The sequence below is a fragment of the Lissotriton vulgaris genome, chromosome 11, assembly GCF_964263255.1.
Source record: "Lissotriton vulgaris chromosome 11, aLisVul1.2, whole genome shotgun sequence".
Taxonomy (NCBI): Eukaryota; Metazoa; Chordata; class Amphibia; order Caudata; family Salamandridae; genus Lissotriton; species Lissotriton vulgaris.
The window spans coordinates 386,062,434-386,082,886 of record NC_141699.1 but is presented as its reverse complement, the minus strand read 5'-3'; the positions used below and the strand labels follow the sequence as shown (position 1 = coordinate 386,082,886).

Below are 20,453 nucleotides of genomic sequence, written 5' to 3'. Positions count from 1 at the left end.
CCACCGAGACCACCACCCCTGCGACTTCCACCCGCACTAGTCGCCTGACCACCTGGTCCAATGTCAGTGACGAAGACACCATCAAGACCATGAACTCTATCCACTCTGGATCCCCATCCGACCCATGCCCTCATCACGTTTTCAACAAAGCCAGTGCAACCATCGCACCCCATCTCCGGAAAACAATCAACAACTCCTTCGAGGCAGCAACCTTCCCAGAGAGCTGGAAGCACGCCGAGATCAACGCTCTACTGAAGAAACCCAAGGCGGACCCCAAGGACCTCAAGAACTTCCGGCCCATCTCCCTGCTCCCCTTCCCGGCGAAAGCCATGGAGAAGATTGTCAACAGACAGCTGACCCGCTACCTCGAAGATAACAACATCCTGGACCCATCGCAGTCCGGCTTCCGCAGCAACCACAGCACCGAGACCGCCCTCATCACCGCCACCAACGACATCAGGATCCTGATGGACAAAGGAGAAACAGCCGCCCTCATCCTTCTGGACCTATCAGCAGCCTTCGACACGGTCTGCCACAGAACCCTAACAGCATGCCTCCATGACGCCGGAATCCAAGAGAAGGCCCTAGCATGGACCACATCCTTCCTCTACGGCAGAACCCAGAGTTTCCGCCTCCCACCCTTCCACTCCAAGAACAACGAGATCATCTGCGGCGTCCCACAGGGATCCTCCCTCAGCCTGATGCTGTTCAACATCTACATGGCACCACTCGCCCGTGTCGCACAACAACATAACCTCAACATCATCTCCTACGCCGACGACACCCAGCTGATCATATCCCTCACCGAAGACCCTCACACCGCCAAAGACAACCTCCACAGAGGAATGAAGGCTGTCACCGAATGGATGAAGCACAGCAGACTGAAGCTGAATTCAGACAAGACGGAGGTCCTCATCCTTGGCTCCACCCCCTCAGCCTGGGACGACTCCTGGTGGCCAACATCGCTAGGAACAGCCCCAGAACCCACCGACCACGCACGCAACCTTGGGATCATCCTACACTCTGCCCTCTCCATGACCAAGCAAGTCAACGCAGTCTCCGCATCCTGTTTCAACACCCTCCGAATGCTCCGCAGGATCTTCAAATGGATCCCCTCTGACACGAGAAAGACTTTCACCCATGCCCTTGTCACCAGCAGACTGAACTACGGGAACGCCCTCTATGCAGGAACAACAACCAAGCTCCTGAGGTGGCTGCAACGCATCCAGAACGCCGCAGCACGACTGATCCTCGACGTCCCATGACGCAGCCACATCACACCCCACCAAAGAGACCTGCACTGGCTCCCCGTCAACAAGAGGATCACCTCCAAACTCCTCATTCACGCACACAAGGCCCTCCACAACGCCGGACCAGGATACCTCAATGACCGATTCAGCTTCTACACCCCCACCCGCAGCCTCCGCTCTGTCAACCTCGCCCTCGCCACAGTTCCTCACATCCGAAAACCACCGGCGGCGGAAGATTCTTCTCCTACCTCGCCGCCAAGAACTGGAACACTCTCCCCACCAACCTACGACAGACCCAGGACTGCTGGCCTTCAGAAGACTTCTCAAGACCTAGCTCGTCAATCAAGAGCAGCCCCCCCAGCGCCTTGAGACCCTCACGGGTATGTAGCCGCTTTACAAATGTATTTGTTGTATTTGTTTGTTGTTCTGAGCCCCTGTCTGGCAGACGCACCCTTGGTTCTGTGCCCCTGTCTGGAAGAAGAGCTCTTGGTTCTGTGCCCCTGTCTGATAGAAGCACCCTTGGTTCTGTGCCCCTGTCTGGCAGAAGAGCCCTTGGTTCTGTGTCACTGTTTGGCAGAAGCGCCTGGGCTCTTGTGCCCGTACATGGTGGAAGATCCCTTGGTTCTGGCCCAGTGTAATCCACCCACCCACCCAAAGTGCTCAGAGTAAGTCACAAGTCGGTAATGCTGCAAATGTAAGGATTCCTCTGGAATCTGCATACGGCCATCTTACCTTTCCTTTTGTTCGGCTCATTTCATAACCCTTCATGGTGATTCCACTGTTGGTAATAAAAAAAATACAAAAGTAAATGGTTACTCTAGCCAAATGAAGCGTTCTTCTGTCATCTAAACAGTAAATCATAAGAAAATGAGTTTAACATACCTGGTTGGTTGGGACTCTTGTGCACTGTATGTGCTAATTCACATGGTTTTGAACCCACCCCCCTTGCTGATATTAAGATGCAATATACACTCAAGTGTGGGTAACAAGTAGATGTCTTTAAAATAAGTCCAGGTGATGTTGCTTGAGCGAATCTAGAACTCTGGCCTGAGCTTTGGAAGTAGTTAGCAATGAAGGAGTCATATGCCCAGGGGCATCTTGTGTACGGGGCAAACCTCAGCCCAAGAAGACTGCTTTGAAGAGCTCGAAGAATGAGCTGTCTGCTGTCTATATATTCAGGTTTTTGCATATCATGATAATTACTTAAACAATATATTACCATTATTGTTATAATAATAATTTCAGATCCTCTCTGTACCTTTTTGCCATTTCTGGTGGAATCTGGTCCAAGGTCACAGTAGTTCTATATATTTTTCATCACTATATAAACAAGACAGAATGAAAGGACTCCTCAATAGATTGCCCTTTATGCAGTGTGCAGTAAAGGATGCAATAGGTATTGCAGGTGGATTCAAAAATCACACAGTGCTTCTGCATTCTTAGGCACCTGGCAAGCTAAACACTGAGAAAAGGCTCTGTGATCATGTCCTTTAGCCCAGTCCAAACGGCCTGGGGGGGTGGGGGGCACACACCAGTGGTGACAGCTGGCAGAGGCAGGGGTGGGCCGGCGGGGCGCAAAACGGCCTCCAAACGCCAGGGCGAAGCAGCAGGGGGGTCCGCGGCGGCCTGCCCTCCATCGCGGGATCGGGCAGGAGCTGTTCTGGAGTGCGAGTTTGTGCCTGGTGTGAGAGGGAAGGGTGCGAAGCGAGTGCTGAGTGAAGTGCGGAGAGCTGTGGTTGAAGTGGTGGATGAGGAGCAATTGGACTATGACGAGGGTGATGATGAGTTGGAAGAAGGGGAATTGCGTGAGGAAGGTTGTTTGGGGTCGGATGCAGTGGCAACAACAAAGGTTGGTGTGTTACAGGGGACACAGACCGGTGCCAGTCGGGTCGCGCAGGTGGGACTGAAGACGACGGAGGCCAGATGGAAGGACTGGGTGGTGCCCAGCAAACTCTCAGGTGAGGGCGCATGGTGGGATGTGTGGGAAGATGGGGCAAAAGAGGGTCGTAAGAAGGTGTGCAGGTCAGTTAGGGTAGGCGATTGGTCTGTCAGAGACGGAGGGGAGGAAGGGGGTTCTGGGGCAAAATTGGGGGATGGAAAAGCACAGATGGTGGTCGCCAGTGTGCAAACTGATAAACCTGAGGAACCTGAGAAGCATAAGAAGAAGTGGCCTTATATGGGCTTGGCGATGCCACTTGGGTCTCATTTGTCGGAGAAGACGAGGTCAAGGATATGGAAGCATGAGTACGTCGATGTCTTTAAACTGTTGCACAGGGAGATTCAGGCTAAAGAGGGGTCCAAGGAGGAGGAGTGGGAGTTGATGTGGCGGCCGAGGGTGCCTGTTACGATGGAAAATTGGACGTCGGCGTTTCTGATTTATGCCAGTATTTATTGTGAGAAGCATGGGGACAGGGCGATAGCTCTTTTCAAATATATGGATGTCATCTGGAAAGTTCAGTTGTATTTTGGAGGATTTGCCTGGCTCAGTTATGACGCGGAGTTCAGTCCCAGGATTAGTGTTAACCCGGACAAACCTTGGGGGGACATTGATCAGGAGCTTTGGGTGCAATGGATGTCATCTACCTAGGTGGCGGAATCTACTCACACGGCGAGTGGCCTTCCGGTTGCCTACCCGTCTTTTCAGTCGCGTCCCGCCCAGTCTGGGGCAGATGGTCTGGGATCTTCCGCGGGGACAGGGAGTCAAGCTACCTACACAGGGACTGCTGGTCAGCAGCCCAAGTCTGGGGGAGTCACAATCGGTGCATGTTGGAATTTTAATAAAGGCCTCTGCACGCGACACCCCTGCAGATTCAAGCAGGAGTGTTCCAAGTGTGGGGGCGTCACCCGGTTACGCAGTATTTCACGCTGGCCACTCCTTCCGAGCAGTGGAGGATTACAAAGGGGACAGTCTTGGCCAAAGGGCCCCTACTCCGGTTGATGTGGTGGCCATGGGTCCATGGCTCTCTCGGTACACTGATAGAGAGGTGGCTTTGAAGTTGCATTGGGTGTTTTACAGAAGGTTTTCGGGTAGGGTATCATGTTCCTCAGGAGAGAAGGTGGGCGGAGAATCTGAGGTCTGCGAAGGAATTGCCGAAGGCGGTGGAGGAGAAATTGCAGAAGGAGGTGAGGGAAGGCAGGATTGCTGGCCCGTTTGACGTGTGGCCTATGTCGGACCTGATTATTTCACCTTTGGGTGTGGTACCTAAGAAGGAGCAGAGGGAGTTCAGGCTGATCCATCATTTGTCATGGCCGGAGGGGAGTTGGGTGAATGATTTCATTGTGGAAGAGCACTCCAGGGTGCTGTATGCGTCAGGCGATGATGCCATTGGGTTGGTGCGGAGGTGTGGACGGGGGCGGAATTGGCCAAATGTGACATCAAGTCGGCCTTTCGCCTCCTTCCCATTTATCCGGCGGACTTCTCTTTGCTCGGGATGCAGTTTGGGGGGGTCATCTTTGTGGACAGGGTCTTGCCGATGGGGTGTGCGATTTCTTGTGCGCTCTTTGAGACTTTCATTTCCTTTCTGCAGTGGGCCTTTGTGGACTGGAGTGGACACCGGCTGGTGTCGCACTATTTGGATGATTTTCTGTTTGTAGGACGCGGAGAGACTGGTGAGTGTGGAAGGGCGTTGGCGCAGTTACAGAGTTTAGCACAGTTGTTTGGAGTTCCTTTGGTGCCTGAGAAGACGGCAGGGCCCGGTTGCTGTTTGACCTTTTTGGGTAACGAGCTTGATTCACTGTCATGGCAGGCGCGCTTGTCGGAGCGGAAGGTGTTGGCAATCCGGGTGTTTCTGTTGCAGGTGGTGGAAGTCCGGAAGATTGATTTGCTGTCAGTGCAGCGTCTTCTGGGTTTGCTGCACTTTGCGTGCCGGGTAGTGAGGGCAAGGAGGACGTTTTGTAGGTGCCTTGGCATGGCCATGTCAGGTGCGGTGCTCCCTCACCACAGGGTCCGAGTCGCTTTGGGGGTCCAGTCAGATCTCCGAGTTTGGCTGGCCTTCTGGATGACTTCAATGGGGTATCGATGGATTTTGGACATGATAAGATGGTGTGGCAGGTGCAGCTTTATTCGGATGCAGCAGGTGCAGCTGGTTTTGGAATTTTCTGGGACGGGAGATGGTGTGCAGAGCAGTGGCCGGTTCATTGGTTGCGGCAGAGAAGGAGCATTGCCTTTCTGGAGTTCTTTCCATTGTTGGTGGCGATGCAGGTTTGGGGGCCGGAATTTCAGAACATATCTGTGCTTTTTCATGTGGATAACAGAATGGTGGTGAATTTGGTGAACAACCAGAGGGTGAGGGATTTGCGGGTGCTGCGCTTGCTGTGAAGCTTCATGCTGCTGTGTTTGCGTTTCAATGGGCTGTTTCGCGCGCAACATGTCCCAGGTGCGAGCAATGACATTGCGGATGCGTTGTCTCGTTCGCAGTGGCAACGTTTCAGGAGGCTCGCACCGGGAGCGGAAGCTTGCAAGACCAAGGTGCCGGAGGGTATCTGGGCCTGGGGGGAGTGAGAGTTGTGGAGTTGGTTGAGAAATCCATAGCAGACTCCACAAGGCGCTCCTACAGATTGGCGTGGTCTGAATTCAGTGCTTTTTTGGGTTGGACCAGGAGCACATGGCGTATGCCTGAAAGTGACTGTGAGCAAGGTGTGTTTCGTTTTGTGCTACATTGTATGGATAAGGGGCTGTCCCAGACCACGATTTCAGGCAAACTGGTAGGGATTTCCTTTTACAGCATGGTTTATTTGGGTTTCGATCCAGCTAGGTCCCCTTTACTGAGTAGAATTAGGAGGATTGGGCAGTGGCGGTCTCGTTGTTGTGAACGCTACGTGCGCAAATGAGTTTGGGGGGAGGGTGTTGAGGGAGTTGTTGGGGGCATCCGTTTTGGCACGGTTTCTGGTTTTTGCTGTGGTGCTAATCTCTTTTTCTTCGTAGGTTGCGTCCGGGGGCCAGGGGCCAAGACGGTTACCTGGATCGTTGGGCACTCCTTGGTTCACTGGACCTCAAAATATGCGGACAGACAGGTATACGGCCGTAGCATTGGACTGAGGAGCAGCCATCATGAGGTCCAGTGGTGGGGTAAGAGTGGCATTCGTTGGGGCGATTTGCTGCCCTGGCTGAGTAGGAAGGTGGAAGGTGGCCCAGCTGGGTTGCCCGGACACGATTGTGCTCCATTTGGGGGAAAATGACTTAGTCAAGCAGTCGGGAGTGGCGTTACTACATTTGATGCAGCGGGATTTGGAAGCCATGAGGAGCAATCTGGCTGGCGCCTGCATTGTTTGGACAAAGTTTGTGCCACAACGTGTTTGGAGGGGGGCATTGAAGCCGGCAGCCATTGAAAGAGCGCGGCGTAAGTTGAACAGGGCCATGAGACTTTTTTTGTGCCGAGAAAGGGATCAAAGTCATTGCTCACACAGGCCTGAGGCTGGAGGAATCTCTTCTTTTCCGAGACGATGGAGTGCACCTTTCGTACATGGGAAATGCGTATTATTTAATGGAAATGCGGTATGCTATCAGTCTGTTGTGGAATGAGTCTATCTGGTGTCGGCGTGACTGAGACGAAAGGTGCACTACTTGGGTGGGGCAGGTAACCGCCCTCCGGGGGTTCCATGGTTGGCGGTACTTGGGAGGGGTGGGGAGTCCATGACGGGCAGAATCACCCTTCCGGGGAGGGGATACAGGTGCAGGATGGGGGGGAGGCAGGCAGGAGTGCAATGACTGTAGATGTTGGAGGAGGTTGAATGAGAAGGGTGGAAATGAATGATATAAGTGAAGAGGTTGTGGCGTGAATTGGGGAGTTGAGTAAGTGGAAGATGAGAGTGGATGATGTGTGGAAGAATTGAGGGGGGGATTGTTAACTGTTTATGGGTGTTCTTTTGAATTGATTGTCAACCCTGTCCTAATAAATGGCCTTTTACGCTAAAGCATCAGCGTGGAGTGGTTATTGCGCGATCTGGCGGTGGCTTGCAAGGCATTCTTCGTGCATCACGTCATTTGTTGCTTTGAAGTCAGTGCTTGCTTCACACCTTGTATAAGTGTCATGTTCAGCTGTGTTTCCGATCCGTCAGTGTTATCATGCCAGGGGGGATCTTGATAAATTACTCGCAAGACACTTCTACAAATATTAAAGCAATAAGTACCATGCTCTTGTCCAGGGAGCATACATTTTGCTATCAAAGCATCTGACCGCGTTTCGTAAAATATTGCGCCGTTTTTTCTCAAGATCTCAGAAACGTACATGTATTTTTTAGTGCAGTGATAACTTGCACCTTCTATATAGATAAAATAGGGTGCACCACACGACCTGTAGAAAAGTTCTTTCAGGACCCTACTACATTGTGTCTGAGATCACACGTTTCTGCGAGTGAAACTTGCAATGGGAAGGTTGCAGGCAGCGGCATAGCCAATTTGTAAAGGGCCCCTAATGAAATAAAGTAAATGTCTCCAACTGCCACTGTTTGAAATGTGAAATAGCAATAATGAGGTTTGAGTGGGCCCCTCAAGCCTCTGCTCCCTAGTGCCGCTGCACCCGTGGTAGCTAGGCACCTGTTTGCAGGTGTGCTGATCCAAGTTTTCATCAGCTGCATACAAGGAAGGAAGCATTCTACGGTACTCTGGTATTCCTGCTCTTGACGCCACCAGGTCATGGGGTCACGTTATCAATCCTCTCGACCAGGTTCAATACCACACCATTGACTCTGGTCGGAAGACAAAGGTCACAAAGGTAAACCATGAGGAGGGAGTGCTGGTCGGATCCAGATCTCCATGAGCTGCAGGCGCAGCTTTTCACTCCAGACTCTTCCAGCAGCAGATGCACTTCCTTGTTCTACTGCCTGTATATTACTATAGCGTTGTAATTCACTGCCGAGGGCTTTATTCGTTGTTAAAGGCCCTGTACACATTTCCTATGATATTGTTGCAGCACTTTTCTTTTGGGCAAAATTGGGACCTATAAAGCGCTATCTGATGAATCGAGAGCCACGACTGAGGCTTCTCAACAAATCAATACATTTAAGTAGCATGAAACATGTTAGGTTCCACAACAAAGACACAGTGGTGAAGGTGTCACACCATAAAATGTCATTAAGGGTTAAGAGGTTTACAAATCCAAATCCTCAAATTAGTATCAGTAATAAATAAATGAATGCTTTTAGTAAATATGAAGTTCAAATTGATCAAAGTCGTAGAAATGAAAAGACAAATCAATATAAAGTTGTCTCAAAGGAAACTGGTTTAGTAAATCAATTCTCCCACCAAGAGAGTGTCCTACTCTGCTCTATGCTGTCTGGAAGTGGACTAAAGCATGACTCTGCAAGTTCTGGAAAGGGTCTGGTCTGCACTACCTTAAATCACACACATTCTAAGATTTACAACACCTACATATGTTTCCCATAAAATGCTACAATAATGTTAAGACACACAGAGATAATCTAGACTAATTACTTTCTCAGAATCATTCACAATGGGGCTTCTTTAAACGACCTTCAAATTTACAATTATTTGCATCATACTGAGATGCACTGGACCATCCCGTACTGTGCAGGCGTACTTTTAACATTCATTAAAATTGAATAACAGTTATCTATCATTTTTGAATAATTGCAACATTTATTGAAACATGGACCTTTGTGTTTGACCAAGTGTAACTAAATGTCTGGGGTATGTAGATCGTTGAATGATTTTTTATTCTGAGGAATGCCCTCCTGTATCAACAGCTCTCTTTCTTAGGGGCCGAAAGGGCAACGTTCATATTGCAGGTTTGGCTTAAACATTTCATTAACTGCAAGTGTTTAAAAATGTGACCTGCCTTATTAGCCTTTGGTTCACCCTAATTATCGTTCCTGTTAAAAGTACTGTCTCCAAATAGTAGGTAGTTGTCCTATAAAAGCAAAGTAGGGGTCTTAAAGCGAATCAGTTCTTATGAGAAGGCGTTGCTGTTTCTTACAGTGTAAGGCAAGAGACCAACAGGGTCAGTCAATAGGGGAAACAGCTATCCAAGCATAGTAAGTAGTATCCCCCAAATGTTGAAGTAATCTTACAGGAACCATTTTTTAAAATTTCTTTTCTCTACCTTTGATTTTTACATCTTAGCTACAGGCATATTAAGTTGTATGTTGGGCAGACGCATTGTTTCCATTATATGTTATGCTATATTAATTTGTAAAGCGCACTAATCACCTTAAAGGGTATCCAGGCGCTTAATTATACAAATGCTCATTATACTAAGAGGTGTCCTGGGCCAGCCCCTTGCTCATAATTGGAGGGGTTTGTTGCCCATCTCATATCTCTCCTCTTGAATCAATGGCTACCCCCCGTATTCCTGTGTTTGTCCAACACAGAGCATTCTGGTCTGATAGTGGCAGTCCGTCATCAGTGCCAGTGTTCGTGTTCACAATTAAGTGCCGGTGCCGAGACCCGGAAACCACTGGCTCAAATTAAGCCCTACCTATAAACCATGTTTGTGTAGGACAGGCATTTGTAATCCTCATCTTTACTAAATCATCGCTGTACAGGAGGACCCCACTTTACTTCAGGTGGACTTGCCTATCTGTGGCATCCCATACCCTGCGGTACCTTTTACACCTCACAAGCAGGAGGTGGTAATTCACATTCGGAGTCAAATCAATAGTGGCCTCTGGGTGTCCGTGTGCATTGTGGCCAATGACATCTCACCCCTTTCTATTCACCATCCCACATAATTCCACTATACAAGTACACTACACACCACACAATTCTACCCCACACAATTCCACAACTAACCATTCCATTCAACACACATAATACCCTTCCAAACCACATACATTCACTCCACTCCAAACCAAAACACATGGGTAAAAAACATTGTCATATACAACACCAATAGCTCTAACGCTCACAAATGTGAGACCGATTGCATTGCAAATGCTTGGATAGTGTTGTACTCAATCTGGGGTGAGCGAAAAAAACAAAACAGCCTGCATCACTTGCAAACTCTAGTTAGGCCACTTGCATTTAACACTCAGCATGCGCATTTTGTCATTTATGTTGCTTATTAACAATTACAAAGCATGTTTGCACTAAAATGTTATAATTCTGCTAGTTATGTGCCTTTAAAACAAAAGCGTAGTCTATTTGTTTTTTATTAGCAGTTGTTTACTCTGTTTCCGTTTAGTTCAATATTACATTTGCTAAAACGATGTTATCATCGGCTTCCTCGGCACACAACAACTTTTTTTTTTAAACTAAGTTAGTGTCTGCCCTAACGTCCGTTTTGTTGTAGCCACAGCCAAGAAATTCACAGGACTCATTTTCATTGTGGCTTCTCTTTTACAATACAAACACATCATTGCACCCTTGCTGCTTGGCTTGGTGTTAAAGCCGCACCCAAGTACTTCACAGGTCTTCTTCACATTGTGTGCTTTAGCGCCATGGAAGAAACAAAAAACTTCAAAGTAACAGCATTGCTTGGCGTCCGTATTCTTGGAGCCACAGGAAACTACTTCACAGGTTTATAAAATACAATCTATACGTTAACAACGCTCTGTTGTTGCTGTTAACTACAAGGCTTGCTTTTCTGCTGTGTTTCTCCATTGCCAATGTTGTGCCTCTAAGGCACAAACTTGTATCGAATGCGCTATCATCCGTTATTGTACGTTGTAGTTTACTTGTTTTAATAGCACAACCCAAGCATCTCATGGCGAGCGTTTTCACAACCAGTCTCATATTATTTTAAAACTTTTCTGGCACTTCCTCACTACGTAAACAATAACTGGCCCTCCCATAGCCCTTGACCTGACTAAATCCTACGATTTGAATGTAATCTTGATTTATACAATGTATTTCAACTGATTACGTCCTTTTCACTGTCTGTTACTTATTTTCCTTCCCCATCTTTTTCTCTTTTCCCGAAATTGTGTCATTTTCCCCCCTCTTATTTAATAATTATAGACAATTGTTTTCAGGCATCATATCTATAATGTCCTGATGATGATCCTATATCTTTCTGTAAAGGATCCAAACGCTGTGAACATGTTGTCAACCATATACACAATTTTTTTATGATACATTATGTGTAAAGGTGACTATTCTATAAATGTCATTTGTTGTATTATGACTGCTTCATACAGACAACCACATGCTGCCTGAGCCTTCTCTGTTTCCCCCTGTTTTGTGAGTTTCTGGATACAGGTTTGTGTCCCACTATGATTAACACCTTAGCAGCTATGGAACGTCCAGCTCCAGTGCTGGACGTTCCATTGCGCAGGTGCAGTTGGAACGTCCAACGGCCGACAGCAGCACTCCCGAGGTAGTGGTGCCGTCGGCCGTTGGAATAGGCGCAGCACTTAAGGTGTTAATTCAAATGTTTTGTTTATCTCGTTGATTTGCATATTAAATTGCCCTTATCCGGCTGAATAACGGCTAAAATATAGCACCGATTGGGTCTATATTGAATTTTTCTTCCACTATTGACTTGCGCAGGGACCATTGGCTCCTATAATAAAAGAAAAATGCCAGCCATATTTATTTAAAGAGCCTGCAAAGACCTCCTCTTGACACTACATAGGGTATCAATTAAAAAGTATATATTCATTTGTAATGTGACTTTTCTATCTTTTTTCCCTTTAATTATCAGTCATGGATTATTCAGGCAGCCCTAGAATACAATTAAAAGTGTTTCCTGTTTATATTGGCTGTTCGAAGTATGCACAGATAAGTGCTGAAAATACGGCTTTAGGTGACTGTAACAAGGTGCCCGTTCGGGTAGAAGGGGAATCCCCCTTTAAAGACTGGTGGTATGGTGACCTTGCTTCCTCTCCCTCTCTGCCCCATTGCCAGAGTGACTGGAATACCGAAGGGGTCAGCCCGTGGCCGGAAACAGAAGACCAGGAGGAGGACTGGACCTTTAACTGGAGGATCAAGGAGGACGACGCCCCGCCCCTCGATGACGCAGTACGCTTTGGATTGGGTAAAAGTCAGGAAACACAGTGCTTGGCGTGTGACGACACCCCGGTGGAGTTCGGAGGCGGTGTGTGAAGTGGAGAAGGAATGGACGGAGTTCTAGCTACAGAGACGAGACGCGAGGACGAGGAGAGAAAGCCAGGAGGCCAACGGACCCGCGGAGCGCTGTGCCACACTCCCGAGGGAGGAGTGTGACTGCAGCAGGTACAGCAATGGTTTGCGGGGTGGGTCGGGAGGCGGGGACCCTCGGCTCCTTAATACCGCGTACTTGCCTACCCTCCTTTAGAAAACGTCTCCCCAGTATACCCTCTTCCCTCTTAGTGTAAATAACCCTCACTGACTTCTAACTCACGAAGAAGGCACAGAGATTTGTTTTGTAAAGCCCTGTATCACTGGTGTCCCCCTCACTACCCCAGTTTCCCTTTGGGTATCAGACATTGAACAAAGTGCCTGACAGGCTGTTTCTTTCTCTTTGCTCGTTTTGGGAACGGACCGAGGGAGAAACCAGACGAACACCCGGAGCACAAGTGACCACAAGGGGGAAGTAAACATCCGAAGAGCATAGACTGAGCCTTAGCCAAAACGGATCCCGCTGGATTTCCGAGGGACAGACTCACCTCCTGCTGCAAAAAGACCCTGACTAAAATAAAACCTTACTTACCACGATCTAGTCTCCGGCCCCTTTCTGGTACCACGCTAGAGTAAATTTATTTTTGTACCATCTGGGACATCAAAATAATGAGCTGGCAACCCTAATCATAAGACTGGAAGTTTGTTGCATGATCAGCACATTATTTATTTTCTCCACCCTCGACCCCTGATGAAAATATATTATATAATTTTATCTTTTGACATATGGCAATATGCTGTAGATTTTAAGGTTAAGCAAAGAGTGGAGAGCGATCATCACCCACTTGAACTTGTCTTAAAAAGTAGACTGATGCCCAGTTTAGTGGACAGATGTAGTATCCCTTGTAATCTTATTGACAATATTATAGTTCGTAATAATCGCCGCTCTTTTTAAATGGGCACATATGCTGGAGCACAGCGAGAAGTTGGCAAGCATTTATAACACCTTTGCGAACACCTTCTGTAATTATGCTACTACTGATGTGTATAGGGATACATTTTTAGAATTACACAAGGGCTTTTGGGCTTTTTTAAGGCAATTGTCCCACTGGTAACTAAAAAAGTTATAACAAGTAAGAAAGATGGAAGTCAAAAGTTGATGGGGAAACCTTGATACGATAAAGATTGCCGTAGTGCCCAAACTGAATTAGTACATGCCATTAAAAACAATAAAAGTTTGATAATTAAGGAAACCAGATCAAAATACAAGAGAGTACTAGAAAATCCTAAAGCCTCTTGGGACGATGCTATTTGGTTTGATATGTTGGTAGCAGCAAAAAGCAGGGACCATATGGCATTTTGGAAAAACGTTGCTATTGGGAATAGAAATGAAAAGGGCTCCAGAGAAGTTTATATGGATGAAACTACTTGGATAGAACATTTCACAAAGTTGTATACAGCCCCAGAGTCTGGAAGTTCTCGAAACGATGGGCTATTATTGAGTTCGAGTGAAGGAAATCTAGAATTTGATTTATAAGAAACGATTATGGCTATTAACACAGTTAAAACTAGTAAAGCCCCAGGACTAGATAGGATCCCTGGAGACTTTTACAAACACAATACTAGTGTCTGGGGCCCCTACATTAACTGTCTGTGTAATTTTATAGCCACTGGAGCTGACGTACCAGAGACATGGAGGGGGGCAGAAATCAATTGTATTTTTAAAAAGGGTGATAGGAGTGATCCTGCAAACTATCGCCCTATTAGTTTAATTGATGTTTTACAAAAAATGTATGCAAGGCACTTTTTAAATCGTATTAATCTTTGGATTGATGAAAATGAAGTTCTCACTAAGTTCCAGGCAGGATTTAGAACTAAAACCAGTACCATAAACCAGGTGTTTAGGTTTTGCTGTATGTGTTGGAAATATGTCAACTTAACCCCTTCCTTGCTGCCGTCGGACTACCTCCCCAGTGCTGCCGTCAGCCAATGGCCGAACGCGGCCCCACCCGTTTTTTAAAACGGCCGCACTGCGGGAATATCGGGGCCGCGGTAAAGGGGTTCAGGAGGGGCCATTTATACGTGGCGTTTGTTGATCTAAGGGCCGCGTTTCATCTCATCCCCAGACATTTGTTATGGAAAACACTTAACAGCCAGGGACTACCAGCCAACCTCTTAAAACAAATTATTAGATTGCACCAAAATTATTATGCAAAGGTGAGGTGGGGCCCGGGTGGCGAACTAACTAGTCAAATCCCCATAAAAAGGGGTGTTCGCCAAGGATGTGTCCTTGCACCAACTTTGTTTTCTTTATTTGTTAATGACTTTCCTTCCTTCTTAAAAGGCTGCAGTAATGATGCACCGAAATTGGGGGGTGAGACAATACCGGTTCTATTATTCGTGGATGAAACCATTCTCATATCGCAAACACCAAAGGGCCTACAATGTCTATTTAATACTATTCAAACTTACTGCAGCAAAAAAGGCCTAGAGATTAACACCAATAAGACAAAGTATATGGCAATACATCCTCACAGATCTTTTAGAGAAAATATGGTTCTAAATGGACAAAAACTAGAATATGTCCAAAACTTTAGTTACCTGGGTGTTTCACTTGATTCAAAAATGATGTGGAAAACCCAAATTGAAAAGAGCTAGCTGTTATTAATACAAAATACACTCCCGATTTTAAAAAGACATGGAAATAGCCTCAATAAAGCAGTGCTTCCAGCACTTGAGGTATTTCGGTTCAAAGCAAAATCAGCAGCACTGTATGGTGTTGAACTGTGGGGCCCCTCACGCAAAAAGGTGTTTGAGGTGAATGAGAGTACATTTTATAGAGCTTTGCTAAAATTACCAGTACGTACTCCGTTAATACCGTTGATGTTTGACCTCAACATGAAGCGTACTGATTACCATGTAATTATTAGACCTCTGATGTTTTGGGTCAGGATCTGGACAACACCTGAGCTGCTGGATTATAGGGCGACTCTAACAGAGATAAAGGATCTAGAAGTTAGTAATTGTATTATATGGTTCAAACACGTCAGCACATGGTTAAAGAAGATTGGCTTAGCACAATTTTGGAATAATCCATCCACATTGACCTCAAATTCAAGGAAGATTTTAAACGTATCCTTTTGGACTTTATGGATAACAATAGATTAAATTATAGAGTAAAGGGATCTTTGACTAGCGAATTTCTCTTGTTCAAAGAAAACGCTTGCCTTGAATCATTTTTAAATTAATTGAATTCACCATTGGCAAAAACACTATACTTAAAGTATAGATATGGAGTATTAATGATAAAATCATGTGTAGCAAGGTGGATTAATGATAGCAATGATATATGTACGGTGTGCTCAGGAAAAGTTAGGGAAGATATCACACATGTTCTATTTTTTTGTCCGGCCTATACGATCCCAAGAAAAAGATGGATAAAACCACTGTGTTTAAACATAGGTGTGAGATCGTATAGAGAAGCAGAAAGGATCTTAAAAACAGATACTCGCCAGGTTATTGTCTTCGGTATTAGTAGGTTTCTGCTGGCAGTGAACTTTCTTAGGATAAAAGCTGGTGAGAAATTCTAAGACTTACTAGAGAACTGTTATTTAGACGCATGAATTATTTGGAAACTAATATAATGTACTGGAATACCAAAGGATGTATATCTAAATGTTAAGTCATACATGCGCCTTGGAATCATTTGTACATCAGTTCTGTGGAAACAATGTAAATTAGAATGATTTTATCCAATATGTGCCTTTTTAAACTATTTATATATGGTTTTTTTAGTATTATGATTGACTCCTCCCATCCATTCATTATACATTTTTGAAACGGTTTTTCCACCTTCATGGGCTCCAGAGGGCTAAAGATCAACGTGGGAAAAACGTACACGTTGTGCCGTGCATCAAATCCAAATCCCAAACTAGCATGTAAAACTTTCGTAAATGGTACAAAGATAGACCTGACCAAAACTTTCTCTTATTTGGGCATTGTTTTTAACAACAGAGGTACTTGGACCACAGCTATCACCTCGCGTAACTTGGCGTACTCACGCACCAATGGCGCGGTTAAACAGTTCGCCAAGAAACTGGGTGGTAAACCTGTTGATATCTTGCTGAAGGTCTACACAGCTAAATACGTTTCCACCGCAACGTACGGGGCTGGTATCTGGGGGACAGGTGACTGCAATCAAATCCAATTAACTGAAAATGCATTTCTTAAGTACTTGCTAGCAGTCCCAAAATCGATATCCACTACTGTCTGTCACAGGGAACTGGCCCGCGTACACATTGTAGATCTAATTAGGATACGACCAATTATGTTGTGGTATAAAATTTGGACATCAGATGAAACATTCTTTAATAAAGAAGTGATACAGGATTGCATGAACTTAGCCGCGGCCAGAAAGATCACATGACTTCTGTATGTAAAAAAGTTTTGTAACTCCATTGGCCATCCAGAATTCTTTCTAACCCCTACCTCTTGCTCCTTGACATCTAAAAAAGCATTGAAGGAAATGTGTTTAGATCTGTTAGAAGGCAGGCGATGGCATCTGGACGGTAATAAATCCTCTGTCATTTCTCATCGTCGTCTTCTTCATGGTCCAGGACTACACCCATATTTGGCACCTGAAACTTCCTGTTATACGCGGATGCTATTCAGCAGGATGAGGACTGAATGTTTCTATAGAATGATAACATTTCCTGTACCCAATGACTGGTCCGGCACATTAATAAACTGTCCATGTGACGATGTCTCCGCGCAGTCAAACATTCACAGCATTCTCTTTTGTAAGTACTACGAATGGGGAAGGAAGAAGTACCTGTTACCCCTCCTAAAGGCCTGGGGCCTCAGACAATGCAGAATTGCCCTATTTAGACGGTATTTGCTACAAGATGAACCTACCAGAGTTGCAACTGCTAAATTTCTGAAGTTCATAATGAGATGCAGATCTACGATGGCCTAAATACTTAAAAGAAGGATAAAATCCACTTTAATGTCTGTTCTCTTCTAGATATCTTTCGCATGAAATGTTTCATCCGCAAAGCCTTTTTAGCATTGTATTTTAAAAAAAATTTTTTAATTCTTTCATATAATTTTTTATCATGATAAAAAAGGATGTTTTTTTTATGTGCTTTTATGGTCTTTTAACAAAAACCGAATAAAGCTATCTTTGACTTGACTTGACTTGACTTGAATTGCACCTATCCATGGTAGTTGTAACATTGTGACAATCTTTTCTATGACCTGCACTTTTTTATGTGACTTTTATGATACAGTTGTATCGAAATAAAGATGATGATGATAATGATAATGAATGCCATAATAGCAATAGTCTATTTTTTGGGGGGGAGTTTTCAAAACCCTTTATTCGAAGCACGAAGCGTTGCCCATAGCATGGTGCCTACATCCCAGCGCGGGCCAGCATTGGGAAGTGACAGATGTCAAACCATTATAGACGGGTAGGGGAACACACAGCAAACCGCCTATAACCACTTCGGGCCGGCCGCGTCAGTTGGGAGAGGATGAATTAGTGTCAGCATGGATTCATGAGCATGTTTATTCAAAACGGCAAACAAGATAACAACAGTACCACTTGTATATACTTGCAGATGGAATGTGCCTGTGTATGTTGACGCATTCTGACTATTGAGTTATGGAGTGGTGCTGCCTGGTGACCTGTTGTTCCTCTTTGTTAGTGTGACTTGGCCTGGTTGAAGTCTCTCCCGCCTTAGTTCAACTCCTTGGTATGAGACCCATCCTCATTGCTGCAGGGGTTAGCGGCTAAGTCTGTGTCAGTGGCACGCTCCAATAGATATATTTGGAGGGTGGCCCATATGTCACGCGGTCGTGAGGATGGGGGTAGCAATAGTCTAACTTATATCTGAAACCCTAAGACGCCATCAATAACATGCTGAGTTAATTCAAGTGTCTGGGAATTCACCCTGCACTCAGACAACTCACACCTCATTCTTGCCCTTCACTTTCACTATCACCCTGCACTCACAGCAACCACAATGCACTCACACTGATCACCATAAACTCACACCATTCACCCGCTCACCCTGCACTCACACTGATCACTCTGCACTCACAATGCACTTGTGCTGTTCACTCTGTTACCTCACCCTGCAGTCACATGAGCACACTACACACCCTGAACTCATGTGACACTTCACTTAACTGTCACCCCCACTGCTCAATCTGCAATCTCACTCAAACAAACCCATCATTAACCATGCCTTCATTCGTTCCACTCTGCACTTACATCAACATCCAAATTCAAATGGTCACCTCACTCACCCTGCAGTCACTCCTCTTACCCTACTCTCAAACTGTTGCATCCCTCACTGTGCGCTCACATGGGCACTCCTGCCACCCACACAGTACATAGGGTTGTGCCTGCTACAAAGAACGTGTACCACGAAGATCACAGAACTGAGGGGCATATGTACAAGCCCCTATTGCCACCACAACGTCACTTTTAATCGACGTTGTGGTGGCGATAAGGGCTGCACCTTTTCACAAGGCAGCGTTAGGCCACTTATCGTGGCATAACGCTGCCTTGTAAATAAGGTCCCCTTTCACGCTATGGTTAGCATGAAAGGGGTGGGCAGTGGGTGTTGTGGTATACGTTCCACCGCAACACCCATTGATTTTGACGCTGCCACCTATGTACAAGGGTGGAATACATAGGAGGCAGTGCCAAAATTAAGACCTGCTAAAACCTGGTCTTAAGTTGGCCAAACGAGGAGAAATGCATTATTTCTGCTTGTTTTTGCTTTTTCCACATGTGCAGCCTCGTGCAACACACATGGGAAAAGCAAAATGCCATGTATTGTTTATGTACAGGAAGGTGTCCCTTCAGATACATTAACTATCCTTTAAAAAAAATGCAATTTTGTGATTTTCATGGGTGCTGCATGAATCAGCACACATGACAGTGACAGAATGGCATTTTAGGATTGTTTATGTGCAGGAAGGGACACCTTTCTACACATAAACAATCCTCCCCTGCACGCAAACACCCTAGAGCCATCGCAGGGGGAAATGCAAGCCTGCACCACATTCTTGTAAATATGGTTCAGCCTTGAGTTTCAAAAGTGGAGGAGAGAGGCGTTAAGCCAAGAAGGCTAACACCTCCCTCCTCCACTTCCATGTATACATCCCCCTGGGAGTAAACTATGAGTAGTGCTATAAAAAAATTAAATGTTTGTCAGAAAGGTGCTATAGAGAGATGAGGTGCATTGTTGGTGAGTGGTAGCGAAGGAATTAACGGAGGAGGAAATGGGGGAGCGGGCGCCAAAAAAGACTGTTGCATTGTGTGCGACCAGTGCTAGCGCTAGCCCTGGCTGGGAGTGTTAGACCCACCCCCCCACGTTCGGGTCTAGTTGTGCCCCTGCCTGTATATATGCTCCACACCTCTCACAAAGATGTTTTTAATGTTCTCATTAAAATTGATATAGAAATACCAAATTCCCAAATACACTCACCCTGCCTTGCTTGGAGTGAGAGATACGAAGTAACGTCCAAGGTACAAGCAGCAGCCTCCGTAGTGCTCACCTCTGATGCCTCTGGAACTGAACCCTGAGTGCGTCACTTCCCTCCCTCTCTTTATAAGAAGCTGAGCCTCTCACCCAAGAGATGGAATCTTTCCAAGTGCAGATTTCTGAGCAGCTTTGGGAGGTGCCACTAAACTGACAGGTAAACAAGGCGAGTATATGTAGGAGTTTTGATTGAATATCTGGGTGGGGCTTCCTGGCTTACAGGTCTTACTCTTGAGCAATTCGTCGAAGAGTTTTCTAGAAAGTAATGGCGTCACCCTTATCCTTTCGGAGACGCGTCCCGTGCAAGTGGTGAACAGCAAGGATTGCGTATATACATGCAGAGTTAACCCCACGTCAAACTTAATTGCTAAGTATTTCTGCTTGAGACATGCCTTGATGTTTTATGGAGAGCTGATAAGTCACTGACTCTTGCCCTGACCTACCAGCCTTTTTAAAGCAAGCCTTTAACATGGCTGACTCTCACCCGGCCCTATTGGCTTTTGGCTATTCGCTTTTCAGGGAATCACTGGCTGACATGTGGCTAACTTTGCCCCAGCTTTATTTGCCCTTCAGACGTACTTGGCCTTCTTAAAATCTACCCTTTCTTTCTGGGGAACCCACTGCTGATGCAGCAGTCAGTGGCCAGCAGGT

General features: G+C 46.0%; 1 protein-coding gene across 1 annotated transcript in view; it reads right to left on the bottom strand.

The window, feature by feature from the left end:
• Positions 1 to 20,453, bottom strand: part of LOC147679831 (uncharacterized) — a 553,220-nt gene that overhangs the window by 85,734 nt on the left and 447,033 nt on the right. The window contains exon 2 of the mRNA XM_086943391.1: positions 1,983 to 2,028. Coding sequence (XP_086799517.1) covers positions 1,983 to 2,018 — 36 coding nt within the window. The 5' untranslated portion in view covers positions 2,019 to 2,028. The remainder of the gene's footprint in view (positions 1 to 1,982; positions 2,029 to 20,453) is intronic.